Source organism: Pituophis catenifer, unplaced genomic scaffold (assembly GCF_029215685.1).
Source record: "Pituophis catenifer annectens isolate HBS135680 unplaced genomic scaffold, rPitCat1.0.hap2 SCAF_1, whole genome shotgun sequence".
NCBI classification, from domain to species: Eukaryota; Metazoa; Chordata; class Lepidosauria; order Squamata; family Colubridae; genus Pituophis; species Pituophis catenifer.
This window is the reverse complement of record NW_027256881.1, coordinates 196,470,215-196,494,047: the sequence shown is the minus strand read 5'-3', so window position 1 is coordinate 196,494,047 and position 23,833 is coordinate 196,470,215. Positions and strand designations below refer to the sequence as shown.

Sequence of the window (23,833 nt, the reverse complement as noted above, 5' to 3'; positions counted from 1 at the left end):
CTGGGTGACCAGCAGCTTGTCCATATTCGTGGCGAAGAGTCTGCTGCTAGGTGTTGGACCAAGTTGAAGAGACTATATGTTCGTGACTCTGTGGGTGCTCATATTTATCTCACACGGAGATTATTTAAACAACATCTTCATAAAGGTGGAGATATGATGGCTCATTTGGAATCCATGACCAGAATTTTCCAGGAGCTGCATGAAAAGGAACTTATTTTCTCAGAACTACAACAAGTTTATATAATTCTTTCTTCATTGAACGATAGTTATGATGACTATGTTTCTTCGTTAGAGGTTTTGTCCAGAGATGAACTGACATTGGCTGGCATAACCGGTAGGTTATTAGAAGAATCCAAAAGAAGACAAGAAACGGATCAGTTGAGAGTGCAACAGCCAGAAGAAGAAAAAATGTACTCAACTGCCTATATTGTAAAACGTTGTTTTGCTTGTGGGGCTAAAGGGCATATAGCTAAGTATTGTAAGAATAAGAAAATGTCTGTTAGGAACAATACTAGACCCAAGAAGGGTTGTAATTTAGCTATATCAAGTTCAACCACTGATGTTAACCAGGATTGTTGGGTTGTTGACAGTGGTGCTTCTCAATCAATTTCTAGAAATAGAAAATTTTTTGTAAAAATGGAGAAGAGTAACCAACATGTGAAACTAGCAAATGGCTGGAAGGTTAAGGTAGCTGGAGAGGGTGTTGCTCGTTGGTCATTTAGTAATGAACCATTACCTATGTTATATATTCCTGGGTTAAAATTCAATTTATTATCCGTTAAATCATTATTGAATTTTGGGTTTACAGTAACATTTAAAAATGAGAAATGCATTATTGAGAAAGATGGCAAAATTGTTACTGCAAGTTTAGAAAATGATTTATTTGTTTTAAGGGATAACCCAGTATTGGTGGCTAAATCTAAGTCTGTTTATAAGAATGTTTAACCCCATGATGAATGTATTCATCTGTTACACCGGAGACTTGGGCATTTAAATTTCAGGATGTTAAAGAAAACAGTTCAGTTATCTGAAGGGATAAAACTACAAGCATGTAGTAAATATCTAAATTGCAATGCCTGTAGTCAGCAAAAAAGTAAGGTTACACCAGCAAACCGTGTTAATGGTTTTAAAACCAAAAATCCATTAGAGGTAGTGTTTATAGACCTAATTGGACCCAAGAAACCTAGCATAGGAGGTGCCTGCTATATTCTGAGTATAGTAGACCATTATTCAAGATATGGATTCTGTTATCTAATGAAAACAAAATGTGAAACATTCCAGCATATTAACAACTGGCTACCTTTTGTGGAAAGGAAACAGAAATTTAAGGTTAAATGCTTAGTGACTGATAATGGTACAGAATTTACTAACCAAAGATTGGAAAAGTTTTTGCAGGATGCAGGGATCCAGCATAAACGGTCTGCTCCGTACAGACCAGAACACAATTCGTTTATTGAAAGACGAAGTCAAACATTACAAGCCATGACTAGAACTATGTTGGCAGATTCTGGTTTGCCTGAAAATTTATGGGGTGAGGCTGTTATGTGTGCTAACCATGTGTTAAACAACGTGGTTCATTCCTCTACAGGTGAAATACCATTCACCTTATGGCATGGGAGGAAACCAAATCTTAGTTACTTACACACATTTGGAACCCCAGCTTGGGTACATATTCCATCTAGTTTAAGGAGAAAGGATCAACAGAGAGCCAGAAAAATGTTTTTCGTTGGCTATGAATCAAATCATAGATCGTTTAGATTTTGGGCACAAGGAACTACTCATGTTTATTGTAGTGCAAGTGCTAAATTTTTAGAGCACGAAGGATGGGATAAACTAGAGCGTGCAGATTATAGACATGATAATACTGTTAGTATAAAGCATCATATTCCTGATGATATTCCTGAGGATTTAGATAATGTAAAATCCTCTATCAAAGAGGAAGAACAGGAAGTAGGTTTAGAGGATGCAGTTTTAGGGGAGGAGTCAGATGAATCATCTGCTGTAAGTCCTGTTTTACCTAGGAGATCTACTAGGGAAAGGCATCCACCTGATCGATATAAAGCAACCGTAGTTTGCCAAGTGAATATTGAGCCTTCAAGTTTTGAGGATATTAAGCTCTATCCTGAAGAGGAGCAGAATGCTTGGAAGGAGGCAATGAGTAAAGAAATTAATTCTTTAACTAAGTTAGGTGTTTATGAAACTGTGAAATTGCCACCTGGTGAAAAGTTAATAGGTTGTAAATGGGTTTACAAGATTAAGAAAAGCATAGATGGGACAGTAACTCATAAAGCTCGCCTTGTAGCTCAAGGTTTTTCTCAGACTGAACAGGATTTTGATGAGGTTTTTGCTCCTAGTTTACGAGCTAGTACTTTACGGACAATGCTAGTGTGGGCGGCTAAGCATAAATATAGCATTAACCATATAGACGTAGAGACAGCATACTTGCATGCTCCATTGAGACACACCATCTATATGAGGAAGCCTTTAGGAGTTGAAACACAAAACCACACTGATTGTTGGAAGTTAAATAAAAGCCTTTATGGTTTGAGACAATCAGGGTTTGAGTGGAACCAATGTATAGTTAAAGAGCTAAATAAGATAGGTTTTCATGAAGGTATAGCGGATAAGTGTCTCTTTAAAAGAGAAAATAATGGTGTAGTATCATTTTTATTATTGTTTACAGATGATATAGCCATAATAACTAAAACTGACAATGAAGCCATAGATATTGTTAAACAGTTAGAAACCAAATTTAAAATCAGAAATTTGGGAAATATTAGGCATTATTTAGGTTTAGATATAAATCAAACAGCTAGAGGTTATAAAATATCTCAATCTAGCAAAATAAGCCAAATGTTAAAACGTTATGGCATGGAGCTATGTAAGCCAGCTAAAACGCCTATGGCACAGGATTTTCAACAAAGAGAAATCCAAAGTCCTAAATTTAGTAAGGAGATCTACCAGTCTCTTATAAGTAGTCTATCTTATATAAGCAATTGGTCAAGACCTGATATTTCATTTGGAGTAAACCAATTAGCGAGATATAATGCAGAGCCAACTGATAGGCATTGGCAGGCCGCAAAGCATATATTAAGATATCTGAAAATGACGATGCATTATGCATTGTATCTAGAACCTAACAATGATTTAGTATTAAGTGCATATGCTGATGCCAGTTTTGCTACTGATGTGACCACCAGAAAATCCACATCAGGTATAGCTATCATGTTAGACAATTGTTTGATTGGCTGGAAATCAATTTGTCAAAAACATATTAGTCTTTCGACTATGGAGGCAGAATTCTCATGTTTGTCACTAGTTTGTACAGATTTGATTTATTATAAACAATTAATGATGGATATTGGTTTAGATATGGATTATCCAATTGTAATACATGAGGACAACCAAGCTGCTATAAAAATGGCAACAAATTTAGCAGTGAAAACTAGAACTAAGTATACTGACATTAGGTATCTGAATGTTCGTCAGTGTATTCAAAGCAACATGGTTAAGTTGGAATATTGTATGTCAGAAGACAATATAGCTGATAATTTTACCAAAGCGCAAGGTGCTATAAAACATAGAACATGTTGTGAAAGCTATGGATTAAGAACCTAAACTGTATATATTGACCTGTCCAAAGGGGAGCATGTTAGGATATGGTTTGAGCCTAACAGTTGTCCAGGCAATATAAGTGTACTGTAACTTTAAGCTGTAACTGTATTATGTGGTTTTAATGCTGAGTCATGCTGTAATTACATAATTACTGGTTGTGAGAATATTTAAGCAAGGTACTGTAACGCATTCAGTCTGCTGTTGATGAGGAAGCTGTTGATGAGGAAGCTGCAATGCTATGCTGCCATTGTGTATGAAGCTGTGATGATAAGCTACCATTGAGAGGAGTTATTATCTGTAATCATTGTTTGATGGATCTGCAACTATCGTGATTTGTGAACCAGAGTGAGTTTGTTATTCTAACCAACTACTGTTTGTTGGGTAAAAAGATTCTGTAACTACTGGACTGATTTACTGGCAAAGACTTGGAATTTGTTTAAAGACTATGAGACTGTTTTTCTACTATAAAGTAAGCTTTTGATAAACCAGTTTGCTTATCTCTTATTCATTGCTCTCAGCAACGTTTCTCTGTGCAATCTACTCTGCTGGTTGGTAACATAACAACAATAACCTTAACAGAAAAGATATCATTAAATTGTAACATCAGATTTTCTAACATACAGTAGTTAATTAACAGTAAACTTCCTGTCATCCATTTTAAGAGAAAATTTCACTCTACCTCTTTAAACTTCAGCATGAACTGTGTAGAATCCATGTCTAATGGGAAATTAATATCTTCATTTTCAGGAAGATAAAATACTTCTACTGATTTTTCTTGCAAATGTGATTCAAAAGAAACGTCATCTTCATCATAATCTTCATCCTGAAACAATATTAAACAATATTTTATTAAAGCAATATCAAATTTTCTTAAAATGATGTTAATACAATAAATATATAATGCTATTATATACAGCATGTTACTTTTTTTACATTTTTATGAACATGCAAAGCTTTAAATCTAACATTTTAAAAAGTAAATGCTTAATAGTTTATATTTACATATTTAGTTGTTGCTTCATATGACATTGTAAAACATCAAATTTGGTTACATTGGTCTCTGACCAAAATAAACGTTTAATCTGAACATCAAATTTGACTGAAAGTATATTTTGAGCAAGAAATCTAGTAGTTCATGTTGCCCGACTGTTCTCACTTTGTTCCTCTTTTTGAGCAAAGGGGCTTTACAAATCAGGAAAACACAAATGGAGTACAAAGTGTAGCAGAAGAAAAACAAATAAAATGAAGAAAATGTACATTTGCCTTGTTTTTAATTTTTTGATTTAATGCTTAAATAATTAAGTATTTAATTTATAACCAAATGTGATCTTTATAAGGGCATTACATATGTCATTGCAAATGTAACCAACCCAGACTCCCATTTATTAAATAACAGCATTTATAAGAATAATATAAAATAATAGTTAAATTGTATTATGGCCAATGCTTTACTAAACCAAGATGTATGGCTTATTGTTTCAATCAAATGCAGTCATTAACAATTTGTATTTTATCAGAGGAATAAATATAGCTGAACATGGGAAGTGCTGGGATTCGCTTTTGATTTGTGTGGCTACAGGTTCCTCACCCCTTATAGCAGTGATGGTGAACCTTTTTGGTGCCGAGGGCCCAAAGCACCCCCCAATGCAATGTGAGTGCCCCCTGCACATTCGCCTCACTCCCGCTTGCACGCACGCGTCCCCCACATGCGCCCCGCCCCCTGCGCATGCACAGCAGAGACCCGAAGACCAGCTGGCCGGCGGGAGGCACGTGCATATGCGCAGTGGAGCTGGGCTGGGGTGACGGCTGGCGTACCCACAGAGAAGGCTCTGTGTGCCACCTGTGGCACGCATGCCATAGGTTTGCCATCACGGCCTTATAGCATGAATATTTACTGTCAATAACCCCTTTCAAAATGATTTTACAGATCTATAAAGTGATCTTAAAAAAGCAATTTTCCACGATTAAACTGCAAAACTGCATGGGGAAGAAGAAACGGGAGGAGAAAATTACTCATTGGATGAACTACATTTAACTACTGAAACTGAACGACTACCTTGTTATATATGTAGGTAGGAGAGACATGACAAGGAAAATTTTACATAGAGAGATTGCAGCATATGGACAAAGGTATAAGAGGAAAAAGGATATAGCATTTATTTACGGTATGTGATTTAAAACTCTGTCCAACTTAACCAATGTGATCATGGGAGGCATACAACATAAAAATGAATAAATAATAAGGAGGATAACAATAAACAATACATAAATATCAACTATAAATGGCAACCAAGGACATAACACAGCAGTTACAGGGAACCACCAGTCAACTGGCCCCTAACGCTTGAGGGAAGAGGCAGCCGTTAACAGCTTTCCTAAAGGCAAAAAAAGTTGGGGTCTGTGAAATATCTTGTGGTGGGTGTCATTCCAGAGAAAAGGGCAACTACAGAAAAGACAACTTTCCTAGGTCCCATTAAATAACAAGATTTAAAAGAAGGAACCTGAAAGAAAAATGGAGACAGGGAGAAAAAAAATGCAGCTTAATAAGAAAAAGAAGAAAGGATAACAAAATGTAATAATTCACAGGAAGAACTGGGAATGACTTTGTTAGTCTATGAATGAGACAGAAGGAACAAATAATGTGGGATGCAATGAGGACACAATTCTCCACTCATGTGCCTGGTTCTTCTTGAAGGACTCTACCCCTTTCAATTAAAAAAATGTTTGACTTGCGTGCCATGTAATCTCTTTATCAAATTTATGCAATTCATAAATTGCTGCTGGAATTTTTCTTCTTCTCCCCACCCCACTTATTTCTTCCTCAACTGATGATCACCTTAGATAAGAATTCATTTATGATTTCTAACTGTCAGATAACAACTTAAATAACTTTTTCTATCTGTTGCTCCAAGGTTTCTGGTAAACTCATTATACTTTCTGATACCTACAAGGAAAAAGCTAATGTAGAAATAATGTTTTTAAAAGCAACAATTTACTCCAAACCTAATAAGTAGGTATGTATATATTTATGTGTGTGTATGTACACACACACACACACACACACACACACACACACACACACTTTTCTTGTTACCTGTTCTGTTTCATGGGCATATTGCTGCTCATATAAGTATCTCTCTTGTTCTAATGTCTCGCTGATAAGGCGAGCTACTTCACTCTGAGTTCCTGGTTTTTCTCTTCCAATCAGAAATCTAAGGTGAAAAATTAACCAATATTAATGCATCAATGAAAAAAAAATACAATGGTGCTTTTAATATTTTCTTATACCTTGGCAACATGCTTTGTTTTCTTACATGACATTTTGATAACAAACTCACTTTATATGAACAATCTTTGAAATATGGTCAGAAATTGCAATGGAGGCAAAGTGCAGTATAATAACAAGATAGCAATAACACTTAGACTTATATAGTGCTTCGTATCACATAAAGCTACTGTAGTATTAATGTATCTGCATTAATGGGCACAATATAAAGTTTTGATAGTCAACTTAAATATCCCTAAAACATTTGGACGAGTTTATCTGAAGGACTGCCTCATGTCCCATTAAAACTTGTCTGGATTTGAGATCTTGTCTGAATTTAAGGACAGTACATTTGGAAGATTTCCCTGCTGTCAGAAGTTTCCTCATCTGGCACAAAGCACACAACCTTTTTTTTTTTTTTTTTTTTTGCATTGCTCCCAAACTATGAATAGCATTCTCTCAAGAGCTGTTTGCCTCTCATTCTCTCTAAATTTAGAAAATTGATGAAAATGTACTTTTAGCATTAACTTAATTTTATCTATTTCGACTTTGGTATTGTTACGTGCCTTGCATATTCATTCAAATATACTGTAAATAAGGGAATAAATCAATAATTGTTTAATTATATATAATTATTCATACCTGACTGTGCCTTTTGTATTTTTTAATACAGTTGCTGCAAAAAACTGGGTTACCCCCACCAGGCTTATCCCATCAACTTCAACAATCTGATCATTTACTTGGATTCTGCAAGGCAAGGAACAAACATTAGATTTTGCATATTGCATTCTATTTGATTCAAATAGACTAGGAATGAATATATGTCATATTTATCACTTTCAATCAAGCATCTACATCATTTTCCACAAAGTAATGAACAAACATCCTATGACATAGTTTTTTTAAGCTTAATTTAGCATAAATAGAATATGCACATCAACTTGATATGTGTGAGGCATTTTTAATATAAATTACATAAAATAATACATGTCTTTTTATTCACTATTCATTTGGCTAGTATTAGAATATCCACTCTCAAGGTTACACATGAGTTATATCTATAAGATCTGAATCAGTAAGTGGCAGGTGTATATATCCCTATGAGTAGACTGGGTCATTAATCTTTCCATATACAGATAGTCCTCGACTTACGACCACAATTGAGCCCAGCATTTATTGATAAACAAGACAGTTGTTAAGTAAGTTTTGCTCCATTTTACGACCTGTCTTGCCACAGTTGTTAAGTGAATCACTGCAGCTGTTCAGTTAGTAACAAGCTTGTTAAGTGAATCTGGCTTCCCCACTGATTTTGCTTGTAAGAAAGCAAAAGGGGATCACATGGGCCTGGGACACTGCAACCATCTTTAATATGAACCAGTTGCCAAGCATCTGGATGTAAATCATGTGACCATGGGGATGCTGCAACGGTCATAAGTGTGAAAAATGATCATAAATCACTTTTTTTCAGTGCCATTGTAACTTCGAACAGTCACTAAATGAACTGTTGTAAGTCAAGGACTATCTGTAGTTCCCGTACTAGAAAGAATAACATTTTATAAAAGAAACAAAGGACTTATTTTTACTTTGGTAACATTATTTTCAGTTCTATTTTATTGCGATGACAAAACTGAACTTTTATCACTAGACAATAAAGCATTTCCCTTATTGGTCACTATAATACAAGGCACTATTCTTGTTCAGTGTGCTGTATCACTTTTTTATTTTAATGGAAATTTGAAAACATGAAGTAACCAACAAAGAAGTCTTAACTACACTAATAATATTTTTATGTTCTGGAAACAAATATTTCAAATGGCATGCAGGTAATCTTTAACTTACAGTCATTTATTTAGTGACCATTCAAAGTTCCAACGGCACTGAAAAAAGTGACTTATGGCCATTTTTTACACTTACAAACCTTAGCATCCTTATGGTCACACAATCAAAATTTGGGCACTTCATAATTGGAAGACATTTATTGCACCTGCACTGTCCCAGGGTCATGTGATCACCACTTTTAACCTTCCCAGGCGGATTCCCACAAGCAAAGTCAATAGGGAAGCCAGATTCACTTAACAACCACATGATTGACTTAACAACTGCAATAATTTCCTTAACAACTGTGGCAAAAAGGTCATAAAATCAAGCAAAATTCTCTTAAAAGCTGCCTTGCTTGGCAACAAAAATTTTGGGTTTAATTGTGGTTGTACATTGAGGACTACTTGCACATGATTGCACATAGCCAACAGGGAAAATATTTCTGCATGTTCAGATGTGAAATTATCTTAACACAGTTAACTTAATTACTGAATTAATTAAGCATATTAATTCAAGTGGCTGAACTGGATTTAAGGAGTTAAAAGAGAGGAACCTCAAATTCCAAATAGAGATGACAAGAAGACAGTTTAGATGTGTTATTTGTTGAGTTTAGATACTGTTCACTAGTTAAATGAAATCCTTGGCATTTACATTGGTATATACATTAACACATTGGAGTACATTTGTAATTTCAACTTCGTATACTGTTTTAAGTTTAAGAGCCTTGGTAGTACAGGGGTTTAAGGCACCCTGTTATTAAGCTGGTTATTAAGACCAGCTGCCTGCAATTACTGCAGGGTTCGAATCTCGCCAAGGCTCAAGGTTGACTCAGCCTTCCATCCTTTCTAAGGTAGGTTAAATGAGGACCCAGTTTGTGGGGGCAATAAGCTGACTTTGTATAAATATACAAAAGGATGAAGGCTATTGCTGAGCACATTGTAAGCCGCCCTGAGTCTTCAGAGAAGGGCGGCATATAAATCAAATTAAAAAAAAAAAAAAAGTTTGGCATATGAAATCATGCCTTTATTCTAGTTTGTTCTAAGTAACAAGAATCTAAAAAACCCCTACGATTTTAAATTTAAAAATCATAAAGAACCCAGATTGTCTAAAGCTTGTCTTTCATACAGAAGTAGAAGAGAAAGGAACGGGAAGAGAAAGGAATGGGAAATTCCAGACTCCATATGTCTCATTTATTATACTGTGCAAAAAGCAGGCCAAACAAACAAGAAGTCTTAATTGAAACTTACCGGCCATCTTGCTGAGCAGCGCCACCTTCAGTTATTGTTTTTACAAAGATACCCAATTTTTCCAGTCCCTGATCTGCTCCAACACCCATTCCTATTATACTGATACCCAAGCCATTGTCACCTGTAAGAAAAACACAAGCTAAATGATCCTATTTTTGTATCTTGGTGAGCATGCTGTCATCATAGCTAATGGCTGAGACTAATGAAGTGGCTGAGACAGCTGGAATATAAATGAAGGAATTTCACAGTGGGGCACAATGATTTGAGGCCCATCTGAAAGCCTATTCTAAAGCTATAAAAGCAGAGAACGCCATTTACTTCTTGGCTTCTACTCAGGGTGGATAAAAATCAATGATTTTTTTAAAAAAATCGGATTTTTTTTAATTTAAATCAGATTTTTTTGATTTTTATCGAATTTATTTTAATAAAATACTTCTGGGGTAAAAATCTATCGTAAGATAGTTTTCTATTTAAGATACATAAATAATTTAGTTTATTCAGCATGAAATGGAGCTTAGTTATGTAGCATGAGGCTGTATATTCTGCAACACTGGGACTATCGGTCAGTCAACAGTGGGTCAAAGGAGTAGCAGAGATGACAGTTGCTCTTTAAAAATTATGATTTAAATCGAGTTGATTTAAATCAAGCCTTTTTACTAGTGATTTAAATCATGATTTAAATTGTGATTTAAATCAACTCGATTTAAATCAAATTCACCCTGCTTCCACTGCATACAGATAAAAAAAAATTGTTTCATGCAGTGAAGCATCTTCTTCATCATGATATTTGGGTGTGAGGAGGATGTGGGAGAACTGGAGAATCTTTCTGACAAATTTCCTCCTTTTTTTGCAAATAATATCAATGAAATCTGTTCTGAATGGAATTCCAAGTGTTCGGTCAAATCCTAAAGGAGGAAACCTCAGCAACCACTTGTCCCCTGATTTTGGATTCTTTGGGGCTTACAGATGAGTTTCAATATGACGGATTCCATAGGAATTTATAATCAACTAGAGAGTCCTGGCAGTTCACAATTATAAAAACACTGCACAGAAGAGGGAAAAAGTGCCCCCTGGAAAACTAATCTTTTAACATTCGCTAGTATTTTCTGGAAGGAACAAGTCTAATTTTTGAGAAGAAATCATTTCATGAGGCCAGAACTGGATGGAAAAAATAGCACTTCCTGGCTTAATGTGTCAAAACTAGTACTGTACATTTTATAGGGAAACATCTAGGCAAACAATAAAGGGCAAACAACAAAGATGTTATGTATTTCTGGTGGTTAATACTTGCCATTATGTGAGCTGCCACATTCTGCACTAATTGTTGTTGTGGTGGCTTTAAAGACACCATGACAGCAATGTAGAGCACATTGCAGTAATCTAGATAGGCAATGATCAAGACATGAGTTACAATACAAAGGCAGTATTGTAGAGAAGTAAGGTTGCAACTGGGGAACCAGCTGGCACTAGATAAACGCCCTTCCAGCTACAATCTTTTTCTGCCTTTCAAGCATCAGGTGTGAATCGGGGAAGGCCCCCCCAAATTGCAGCCATACTTCATCAGGGGTTATGCCTGCCCCTTGATAACTGTGCAGCAAACCAAGAATCACAGTGGATCAACAGACATTCCCTTTTGCAATGATTTGATTTTAGGTTTTTTTTTCATCCAGACTGCAGCAGCCTCTAGGCAATGAGACAAGAGTTTCACAGAATTGCATTCTCTCTTGACAAGCACATCAACAGCTAGCCCTTGGTTTTCATCTATCACCAGCACCGGTGGTAGATATGCCAGAATAAGTTTGCTAATCTAATTTGACAACAGTTATCTATGTCATCATTCTATCTCTTCTTGACTACAGCAATTTATCGAGTAAGGCCCTAAGTCACAAATGGTATGTAATGTGGCAGCTAAGTGTAAATTATGTCAGTTACAAGGATCACAAGATGCCAGTAGAACTTGCTAATTGCTGACTGGCAAAAGTTAATGTGTTACTATGACCTTTAAATACTAAACAACTTAGAGACTAAGCTAAGATAGATATTAAAAGACAAACCAACCTATGCTTATAATGGAAATATTGATGTATTTAAAAATCCAAAGAATAAAATATGATGCCAACCTAGATAAATTTTCTACTATTCCTACAGACTTAAGAACTGGAAATTGCACTACCAAAACTAAGGGATTAAGCTTTAAACTTGGTGCTACTTAACATTACTATTTAAATATCAGATAACATCAAACCTAATACTACTTAGCACAACCACATTTCTTACCCTATTTTTCTTGTTGCATTCAGAAAACATATATCAGATGAAGTCTGAAAGTTCATACATTACCTTAAAGTTTGCTAATGACATTGCCTCAATATGAGTTTTGACTTTTTCTCTCATAACTAATATATAAAAAATGTTTGCTTTCAACTTTTATAAAATATTTTCCAGCCCTTATACATCCAAAATGTTTAGAAGACAATCTTAAGCTTAAAAGTAATTTACATTCTTGACTTTGTAATGCTATACCTAATTAGAAAGTTTGCAGTATCAATGATGCAAAGTTAAGGTATAAACATTAAAAAGACCTTGTTGTTTTTCTAGGACAGACATTTGAGATTTGTACCTTTTTCAATTTCCACAGGAAAAACCTCCATTTTTTCCACCCTTTTCTCAAGTTCATATTCTGCTGATGCAGCCACAGGGTCCACCTCTTCATTGCGTCTATCATAGTCTTCATTTGAGTAAGTACTGAATACCTAAAAAATACAGTATTTTCAAAAACGTTTTTTATCCATACAAGTTGAATAGATTTAAATGTCAATTAAATACCAACTTAGAACATGCCCATGTTATACCCATTTGCAAATCAATGTTTGAGAGTATGTGGACAACACAGTAAATTACCTTCTGGTAATTTCTAAAAGTCCATAAAATCTTTAATCTTTTGAAAAATGATGTTTTCAATAATAGGGCTATCACATATTGAACTATGCTCAAAGTGTAACTTTTTAATTAAAAAATATTAGAGGATTTATGTTACATTATTCTATATTATACCTGAAGCAAAATGTACTGAGTTATATGAATTATATGCTTAACAAAACGAGGAACCAATTTCTGAAATCAATATACTACATTTACACAAAAAGACGATATTGCTGAATTTAAAATAATCTCACCCCCACCAATGGAAAAATAGACAGAAAAAAAGGTGATAAACATAGAAAATCCATGCTTTCTGATTTCTTTCTTTGTTAACAATATTTGCCAACTCCCACTGAAACTAATTTCCTACAACAAATGTGGACCTATGAGCAAACTTAGTGGTCACTTTCTACATCCAAAAAAAGGACGAAAATTTAAAATAGTATTAACTGAATTGCTAACTGATTAAACTGTAAAATAAGGTATCTATTAGTAAAATTGATCTTCCATATGCATCTACAGTCTACAAAGTAGTCTATAAACTACTTTCTCTCACACACTAACTACTCTCTCAAATGTAAATATACAGACGTCCACATATTGTATGTACGTTCACACACAGGAAAAAAGCAACAACACATAAATCAGGGGATAAAGCTATAGATGTTTCCTCTGTATTAAATCCTTAGACTCTTCTGGGTAAATAAGTATAGGCTGTTATTATGCTGGAAATGGAACCATTTAGTCATCTTATTTATGTAAGTTGGAGTGGAAACTGAAGGAGCGTGGATGTGTATTGTCTTTTTCTTTGCAAAAAACATGAGTTGACACATACTTTTCAGCTGAGCTACAAAAAACCCTGTTTTTGTGTGTATTCATCTTGAGGCAATAGTAGACTTAATTTTTGTACTGAGAAGTATTTATGTTTTCTCAGTTATGCTGTACCTAACATCTGCAATCCTCTTGAGAACTTAGTCTAGAGGTTCTAGACTTTAGACTAAGCATACCCTATGCTTAGGGTATGCTTTAATTTACTAGTTTGAATTGGGTCTCAATTGAGGGTAAGCTTTAATTTACTAGTTTGAATTGGGTCTCACAAGATGATTGGCCACATAATTTTTAAAACAAATAAAATAAAATATGCTTTCAGAAATGTTTCAAAGAATAGATTCTAGCACCGAATGAAGTTCAAAGTTAGCAACTGAATCTGGAGTCAACTTGCTGTTTGCTTATTGGAGGGCAGCACAGTTTAACGAAGACACTGCTCAGCTAATCATATGAAGCATATCTTTGCTGGAGAAGCTAGGTCCAAAAAGAAGACAGCAAAGTGCTTCTACTTCAGCTGTGGCAACTGGGCTCAAAAGGAGAAATGTCGGTGCAGGGAAATAGGAAAAGGGAGCTGGGTGAATGAATGCTTGCTGATGCTTACTGGGGCTTCACTGCAATGCCGGGGAGTCGTGTATAGGAAGCTGGAGAAGTTGGGAGTGCCCAGGGTAACATAGTGGACAAGGGTCTAAAAAGGAGACAGCAAACACAGCAAGGTAGCAAATACTGCTTCAGTGGCTAGGCGCAAAAGATTAGTGTAGGAAACTGAGAGAAGGCAGCTGGGTGAACAAATGCTTGTCGGGGCAGGCTGGGGCAGCTGGGGCTCCCCAGAGCATGGGGAAGCAGTCCCAGAGCCACATAATTTTGGGACTGCTTGCCGCTATACAAGGCAGGATGCACAGCATCCAAAAGGGAGTAAATGAGATAGGTAAACTGAAGGAACTGAAGCACCCCTATAGTTGTAAGTGTGAGCAAGATGCCAAGCTCCTGAATTTTGATATGTGACACAGGCCGCAAGTCCATTGTTTCACGACTGCCTTAACTTGGAACAGTCACTGAATGCATGGTCATACATCAAGGACTAGCTGTAGTTTGTTCATCAAAAGAAACACCTAACCGTGTGCTGGATGGATAAAATTGTTTCTGAGAACTATGGTTATAAATGGAAGGCAAGAGAACTATAGAAAGCAAAAGAAGCACTGAATAGGACATATTCCTAAAATCATGACAATTTGAGGAATTTGTTTTTGTTCCTGATCTGTGCCTTCATTTTCAGCGCCACAAACTATATAAGACATCTTATTTGGGAATATTTTAATGAAAGCTCTTATATGTCTGAGTAAGTCAGCCAAATGCAAACAAGCCTGACTGACTGAAACATCAGTATAAAAACTGTGTCTGCTTTGCAGATGCTAACAGAAGCATGTCTGAACTTGTACCATCCATACATTAGTAAATATTATGCTGCCACCACATCCTTTTTTCTTTTGTAAGGACTGTTTGCATTTCATAGGTTTTTTTGTGGCCTTTTGAATCTTGATATGTGAATAGTACTGGTAGTTATTATGGATTATGCTAATTTACTACATTTAAGCAAAACAAGTGTTTCTTCTAATGTTCCATTTGCATCAGCGCAAGCACTTTGTAACACTGAAAAAAACAGTAGATATATTAACTTCTTTGACTTTTGTTCATAAGAATCAATTTGAACCAGTTGAAGGCTGAATTCTAATCCCGCCTTAGGCATGAAAGCTGGCTGGGTGACTTTGAGCCAGTCATTCTCTCTCAACCCAACTCACCTCTTATAGTTGTAGGGAAAATAGGAGAACAAAGGAGTATTAGATAAATTCATCGCCTTGAGTTACCGGTATTTATAAAAATAATCTAAAAAATCTAAAAAATATACAGAAGATTCTAATAATTGGGTTCCCATGTTATGTTTAATGTTAGTTTTTACTTTCTATTAATTTAGAGAGTTTAACTATGCCATGTATGGCAGGCCTAGTATATCACCATAGCGCAAGAATAAAATGCATCCTGTAGAAATTAGTACAGATAACTTTATAATAAAAAAACGTAAATTACAGCAAGAAGTTTATTGAAAAAAAACCCCACTTGATCTGTGTTTATGTAACAAATTCATTTCCATATAGCACACATATTTCAGCCACATGGCTGATTAAACAGATTAAAAGAATAGATATTGAAAGAGGGTTTTTTGTTAAATTATATATGGACTATAGAAATATGGTAGTCTAGATGGAAAATTGTTAATATAGGTCTTAATGTGAGGACCAAAAAAACCAGAATAATTCCATAATATGTTTTTATGTATCAAAAAAAGAAGCATCTTCCTTATTAAAACAAGGAAAAACTACACTGCTAAATATTTACAAATAGATGCTATGAAAGTGATAATTTAAATGTAAAGAACATAGATGTGGATAATACTGCACTGTATTATCACAAGAAACTTAGAACAAATGGAGAAGTCCCCAAATAGCATGGAGATAAAATGTTCATTTAATGCATTTCCTAGCTATAAATTTCAATGTTTAAGAAATAAAATCTAATTTGTTAAAAAACAAATAAACAGATGGAAGATCTTAACATGGGGCCAAAGAGAAACATAGAGCATTTGATAACCATCCTAAAATCTATTTTTAGAAAAAAAAGTTAGGGTAACCTTGAAAAAAACAAATAGATAATAGTAAGACTTAAGCACACATAAAACAAAGGAAAAGGCCCTGTCTTCAACTGATTTTCTTGCCAACACCAGAGTCAATTTTTAACTGCTAAAGAGGAACTGACTGGGATATAGGCATCCAATCAATCTTCCATAATATCAACTATAAAGTTCAGGGAAAAGCATCAGCATTCAAGAAATACACTTAAGACTTACGACTACAATTGAGCCCAAATTTTCCACTGCTAAGCAAAACAGTTATTAAATGAGTTTTGCCCCATTTTATGACTTTTCTTGCCATAACTATTAAATGAATCACTGAAACTGTTCAATTAATAACCCAATTAAGTGAATCTGGCTTCCCTATTGACTTTGCTTGTTAGAAGCTTGCAAAAGGGGATCACATGACTCCAGGACACTGCAACCATCATAAATACATGCCAATTGCCAAGGGTCCAAATTTTGATAACGTGACCATGGAAATGCTACAATGGTTGTAAGAGTGAAAAACAGTCATAAGTCACTTTTTTCACTAAACGAATGGTTGTAAAGTCAAGAAGTACCTGTACTTCATTTTTATTTTTAAAAGTGATATAATACATATGGCAATCAGCTATTTTTTTCTTATTACTTTTTATCAAATGTGGAATGATAATCTGAACCAGGCCAGCCTCAAATATTGACTTATTTATTGAATTTATTTATTAAATTTCTGCACTTCCCATCTCACCCAAGTGATTCTGGGAGATTTACAACCATCATGCATAGTAATTTCATTCTTTATCTCTGTTTTCTTTAGTTTGGAAATGAAAAACAAGCAATCTTACTTTTATAGTTTGCACATTACACTCGATTTTGAACTACTTCCAAATTAAAAAAATTCACAATCAGGAAAACTTCACAATGTTTCTAACATAATGATCTAAATAATATGCACAAGTTATTTTTCCACTTTTAAATATACAAGTCTTGCTCACTTGGAACCTACAGCCAAAGACACTTTATCACTCTTGGCAAAAAGATTAAAGGGAGTTTTAATTAATATTATATTTATTACAACATTTAATGATATTACTGTTCTAAAAGATACTGATTCGTTTCTTTTTTTAATATACTAGTAATGTTTGTACATTTCACTGTATCTGGCTTCCATATGATGTTCTCTGGTAAACTGGAATTCAGCTTGCATAATTGCTAGCCAACCTGCTCTTTGCCCACAGTAGTTGAAAATGAAAGGAATGTGCAATGTATCTGTGGGCGAAACAATGAAAAAGATATACTAAACCATAACTTGGTATGGCACAAGGGATGAATCACATATCTTGAATTCACAAACATTTCTCTTTATTTTTTAAAAAACCATGGTTGATGTTCATCATAATTAATCAGTTCAAATGGCATAAAAGTGATGTGGACCCTTTTTTCCATCTGCACATGTAAGATATCCCTGGGCAAAATTGCTAGGCAGCTGAGATGATTTGTATATTATTCCACACATACACTTAAAAGAAGTTACTTAGCACAGTTTTGCAGACTGCATCTTTGTTATCGTTAATCTCTCTGGCTTCACACTTATCTATTACTTATCATCACTTACAACTATTAAGATAAAGAGGACCACACCAGCTCCCTAATCTAATACCTGCCAAGGGAAAGGGGAATAAGAACAATGTTCCCATAAACAAAGAAGTAGGATTCCAAAGGTACTGATTCCATGACTGACTACTAGAGAATCCAACTTCCCAAAAAATTCACTGTAGGGATTCCACTGTCTAAATTCATGATCAAGTCCCTGATAAGAGGTGCTATGAAGTCATCTCCATCTCTTGTTTATACTCCGTTTCAAGAATAAAAAGTAGTAAAAGAATTCAGGCAATTTGAACCTCACCATAAACCTGAAGTCCTGGGAGGATGCTGCATAATGATTAACTTCTGGAGGGTGGGTGGGTGTGGGTGGGTGTGTAAACAGAGGCACAGAATCAAAATCATGTGTCATGTTAGTACCGCTTTATGAAATCTTGGTAAGACCACACCTGGACTACTACATCCGGTTTTGGTCACATTATAAAAAAGGTGTTGGGACCTTGAAAAAAAGTGCAAAGAAGAGCAACTAGGATGTTTAAAAGGCCTGAAGACTAATACATATGAAGAATGGTTGCAGGAATTGGGTATGCCTAGTCTAGAGAAAAGAAGGACAAAGGGTGACATGACAGCAGAATTCCAGTATTTGAGAGGCTGCCACAAAGAGGAGGAGGTCAACCTATTATCCAAAGCACCAGGAGGGAAGACAAGAATCAATGGATGGAAACTAATCAAGGAGCAAAGCAACCTGGAATTAAGGAGAAACTTCCTAACAGTGAGGACAATTAACCAGTGGAACAGCTTGCCTTCAGAACTCGTGGGTACTTCATCACTGGAGGTTTTAAGAAGAGATTGGACAGCCACTTGTCTCAAATTGTATAGGGTCTCCTGGTTGAACAGGGGGTTGGACTAGAAGACCTCCAAAGTCCGTTCCAGTTCTATTCTGATTAACTTTGTGGCAGATCCTTAGATATTAGAATACTGCTATCATATTAGCCCTAGTCCTTTTTTCTATTCTTTTTTCTTTGGCATTTCACTCTGATTTGAGCCTACTGTCTTTAAATCTTAAAGAATTTATTGGCTCCTGACTGGCAACCAAAATGCCAATATAATACCTTCCTCATTCATTTAATCTAACACCAAAAATAGTTCTATATGTCTCAAAAAAATTTATACTATACCCACATGAGATATATCCTAAATTGCTACTACTATTGCTATTACAAATGATCCTCGCTTAAGAACCCTTCATTTAGTGACTGCTCAAACTTATGACAGTGCTGAATGTATAGTAGTTATGACTGGGCCTTGTCCTTAACATTGATTGCAGTGTCCCTATGGTTACATAATCGCAATGTGGACCCAGCTTGCAATTACAGTACCCTGCATTCATGTGATTACAATTTGTGACCTTCTTTACTTGTTTCCTACAGGCAAAGTCAATGAGGAAGCCAGCAAAGATAGTGCAAATAGTGACCATGAGATATCCTCACAATAACTTGTGGTGATTCACTTAATAACAGCAACTGAGAATGTAATTTTCATTGCTAAATGGCACAGTCATGTGCCACACTTTACAACTGTGACGCCTAGTCACAGAAATTCCATTGTTAATTACCATTAGTAACTGAAGACTACCTACATTACTTTAAGAGCTGAAGTTCACTTGTGGATTTTAAATTAAAAATAATCAAATAAAGCTAAATAATAAAAATACAATAAATAAATCACACCAGAAATATATATATAAAATGAACTATTACAGTATAGAGTAAGAATTTAAAATCTATGTACAAAAACTATAGAAATATCTATGAGCAATACATTTACTGGCACTGAATAGCAATAGCACTTAATAATTATATACTGCTTTATAGTGCTTTATAGCCTTCTCTAAGCGATTTACAGAGTCAGCATGTTGCCCCCAACAATCTGGGTCCTCATTTTACCGACCTTGGAAGGATGGAAGACTGAATCAACCTGTGAGCCAGTGAGAACTGAACTGCTGAACTGCAGGCAGTCAGCAGCCAGCCGCATTAGCCTGCAATACTGCATCCTAACCATGTGCCACCACTTATAGATCATATAGATCATAACTAGGGATGCCAAATATACCTCTCTGAAAAACATTTAACAATTGAGAAGGCCTTCTCCCATATAGCTTGAGAACATCAAAGATAATTAAAAAGCCATTTCCTTTTTATTTGTTTCATGCCATTCAGGGCTTTAAATAACACCACCAAGAATGGGCCTAGAAGTCAGTGCAGCTGAATCAGTCTGTACAGGATATGAAGCACGGGCATTATACACTTAGCCTGTCCCAGGCAGTCTGGTTGGTCATGATTCCATTTCAGATTAACTGAACCAGTATTTTTTTAAAAAAATGTAAAGGTACTTTAGAACTCAAAATACTTTAGAAATCCTTATCTGGAAGGGAGACTGTAATTAAGAGACCAATTTCAAAGCATCCATATACTAATGAATATACTAATAAACTTCATTGTTATAATTATTATATTTAAATAACTAGCAACAATAATTATATTTTATACCCATTCATGAAGCTTTACCTTGATTGGGGCTGTAGAAAACTTCACTTTTCTAGCTGGATCAGGATCTTCTTCCTCAGAAAGTCCAGAAAGTTCCTCGTAATCACTATCATAGTTATATTCCTCCTCTTGCAAGATTTCTTCTGTCTCAGGGCCCTGACTAAGTAGTTCTGGTTCTCTGTCATCATCAAAAGCGGCATTCTCTATCCCAAAAGCACTGGAAGAAAATCCACTAAACTTCTTTCTCTGTTCTTGTTCTTTCTCTTCACCATCCCCTACAGGTTTTACATGGACCTGCTCTTGTTCCTGAACTTTGTCCAAAAATACTAACTCCCTTGCTCCTTTTTGATTAACTGCACCATCCTCATTAAATTCTTCCATTTCCTCAAATGTACAGTCATTTCTCTCCTCTTTCCAACTTGGAAATCTGAGTGATTTTTCCTTCTGAAATACATTGACCTCCCCAGTGATTTCATTGTTATCTCCTAAAGTTTTGTTCTGCACCATAATCAGTTCAGCTCTAGCAACTTCTACTTGGGAAATTTTTATAGGGGCTCTATCCACTTTAGAGGATATGCTGGTTTTATATTGTTGTTCCCTTTCAGAAGTTTGATCTGTTTGAGAAGTTACTTCAGTTGTATCACTTAACTCACTCCTTTCAGTAGAAGTGCTGCTTATCAAAAGGGAAGATTCTGCAACGGGCTGATTTTGCTGCAAATATACTTCTTTCCTAACTCCTGGTGATTCCCAGCCGCAGAACACTGTTTGAACAGGGTTTGGGATATCCTTCGGTTTTAAAGTATCTTTGAAGTCGTCATTGTCAATGTCAGCCAAGAAACTTTCCAATCTTCGAGAAATAGGTCCTGCATTTAGTGAAGAGGATTTACAACTGCCAGTAGATTGCTGTCCCTTTTGATCACCATTTCCTTGATTCTCTGTTTTATCTACAGCAACTTGAGAAGTTACATCAATATTGAAATTAAAGTGATCTGTCACACTGCTGCAATCAGAAGAAGTAGAACCATGTCGTCTCCTGTCTTCAATCCTTTCACTTTTAATGGGAGGACTTCTATCCAGTGAACTTGGCTTCTTAATGTTCCTTTCAAACAGTTTTCTGGTCTCAGAAAACTTCTCTGCTAGTGTAGCTTTGTCTAAATTTCCCTCTTCTTTGCTGCAGATAATTTTGTCAGTGAATGAACATGCAGGTAAAGGATCTGGAGAACTACAAAAGGAACCACTATTGAGTAGGTTATTTTTTTGAACGCAGAGGTAAGATGGGCTACTAGGAGGAGGAAGTGCAAGATCAGCTGAAGTTATTTTATTAATAATTCGGGGCTCAGAGGATGAACTGTTTTCACAACATGGTGAATTGGAAGAACCACCCATTTGCATGAACATGTTTTTGATCTTGTGCACTCTGTTGCCATATGAGACAGCTCTGCCACGAACATGGGGCTCATTACCTTCTCCATTGGATGAATTGGTCAACTTTTGCTGAGGATTAGACTTGTTGGAAGCATTATCAGTATTCACTGAATCAAAACTGCACTTAATTGCATGAAAATCAGTTTTATAGGTATTTCTGTGTGGAGAAGCACTTCTTAAAGTTCTGTCTCCTTTGCCTTCAGTCTTCATCATTGTCAAATGGAGAAAGCCTTCAATTCTTTACAAATGAGAGTCTGAAGAGGTGAAAACCAACAGCAGCTGCCAGTGCTGTTCCCACAATGTGATACAGTCCTCTTACAGCCTGGAGAGAGAATGAGACTGGAAGACGCCTCTCACCATTTTACTCTTCCATAAGAGCAATGAAATATGTGGTGGGAAGGAGAAGGAGAGGCGCATACAAAAACAACAAGCACTTCAGGAATGTATCTAGAAAAATGAGATGCTAGCACCATAGCTGATCCATTCTTATCCTAAAAGATATCTGCAAAAAAGAAAAGAAAAGAAAAAAAGCACTTTGTGAGCCAGAGACATCACTCATTTATACTAAGTATTTCATCCTTGTGATAAATGGAATTCCATAGCCTAAGGAACAGGGAGAAATGTATTTAAAATGTGGTCTATCAGCCAAGGGAGGAGGGAAAATAACTTTAAAAATCTTTAAAACTCAAAAGAGTTCACATGAGGCAGATTTTAGAGACTCTGCCCCACACAGTGAAAGGTATTTCATTGCCAAGGCTTGCCTTTGTAACATATGAAATAGTAAACAAGGAAAAGCAGAAAATGGCTTTCAACCTGTGCCAAAAATAAGTGATTCTTCTTTCCCTCTTCGACGAACAACTATGGCAAGTTCTTCCCCTTTCAGGATTATAACGAGTCTACTATTGAAAGTGCAACCTTCACATAAGGATCCAACCACAACATTTTTCACTGGGAAAGAAATTGTTTGAACAGAACAGCGGCGTTTCGTTCCAGGCAATGAAGCAAATCTGAAGATTTGGAGTCTCTCTCCTCTCTCTGCCTTGTTCTCCCTCCCACAAAAACTCTTCTTTCCTTTCCAAAAGGTAACTTATTAACTAGCCATTTCCTTCTTCTAGGGCGGCCCACCATTTCTGGATCTCGTTCCCTAAAGAGAGGCCGGCAGAAATTATAGGAAATAATATAGGGGGAGGAAGAGACCTGGATTTCATTACAACGAATCTCTCCTTCCCGAAGCACTTATTCCACCAACACCCCCCCCCCCTCCTCCTTCTCCTCTCCTCTCCCCACGAATCCGAGTTTCTTGCATTTCCTACCAGAAATGCAAATCATTTCGGGCAAGAAGAAGCGATTTGAGCAGCTCACAATGGAGCCGCTGCCAACTCGGATTTCTCCTCCCTCTTTCTGTCCCTAGAGCTGTTGGCGAAGCGCTCGAGGCGAGCTTCGCGGCCCTGGCCCTCCCTGCAAACTTTTCAAAGTAACCTTTTCCTTTTTTCCCCCTCTCCTTCTCGCACTTACCTGAGATAAACAGCGGATCCTACGCGGCGGCGGCGGCGGCTCTTCCCCTTTCCTCAGTTAATTGCAGCTTCCTGCCCTGGCTCTCCCCACCACCAAAGCCGCGCAACGGATCGTCCGACTCGCGCCTCCCCCCCCCTCGACAGCTGCCCCCGGGCCGGCCGTTGTTTTTCATCGGTTGCCTTTTTCTTTCACGCCACCTCCTCCATTCCCAACTCTTCCAACCATCCGACTCTCGGTTTCGCGCGCCCGCCCGCTCGCTCGCCCGCCCACCCGCGCGGTTGCTTTAGAATTCGGCTTTTCTCACTCTTTTTTTTTTCTCTCTCTCTCTCTCTCTCTCTTTCTTCTTCTCCTTCTCTCCTCTTTCTCAGGCCCGCGCGGGCGGGCG

General features: G+C 36.4%; 1 protein-coding gene across 2 annotated transcripts in view; it reads right to left on the bottom strand.

Annotated features, from left to right (window-relative positions):
* Positions 1-23,602, bottom strand: part of LOC139311433 (neurabin-2-like) — a 61,985-nt gene extending 38,383 nt beyond the window's left edge. For both annotated transcript variants that reach the window (XM_070935903.1, XM_070935983.1), the window contains exons 1-7: positions 23,449-23,602; positions 20,530-22,435; positions 12,566-12,698; positions 9,946-10,066; positions 7,523-7,627; positions 6,710-6,827; positions 4,295-4,438 (exon numbers count right to left, since the gene is read on the bottom strand). In XM_070935903.1, the coding sequence (XP_070792004.1) occupies positions 4,295-4,438; positions 6,710-6,827; positions 7,523-7,627; positions 9,946-10,066; positions 12,566-12,698; positions 20,530-22,146 (2,238 nt within the window). In that variant the 5' untranslated portion in view covers positions 22,147-22,435; positions 23,449-23,602. The remainder of the gene's footprint in view (positions 1-4,294; positions 4,439-6,709; positions 6,828-7,522; positions 7,628-9,945; positions 10,067-12,565; positions 12,699-20,529; positions 22,436-23,448) is intronic.
* Between the last annotated feature and the right edge of the window lie 231 nt (positions 23,603-23,833).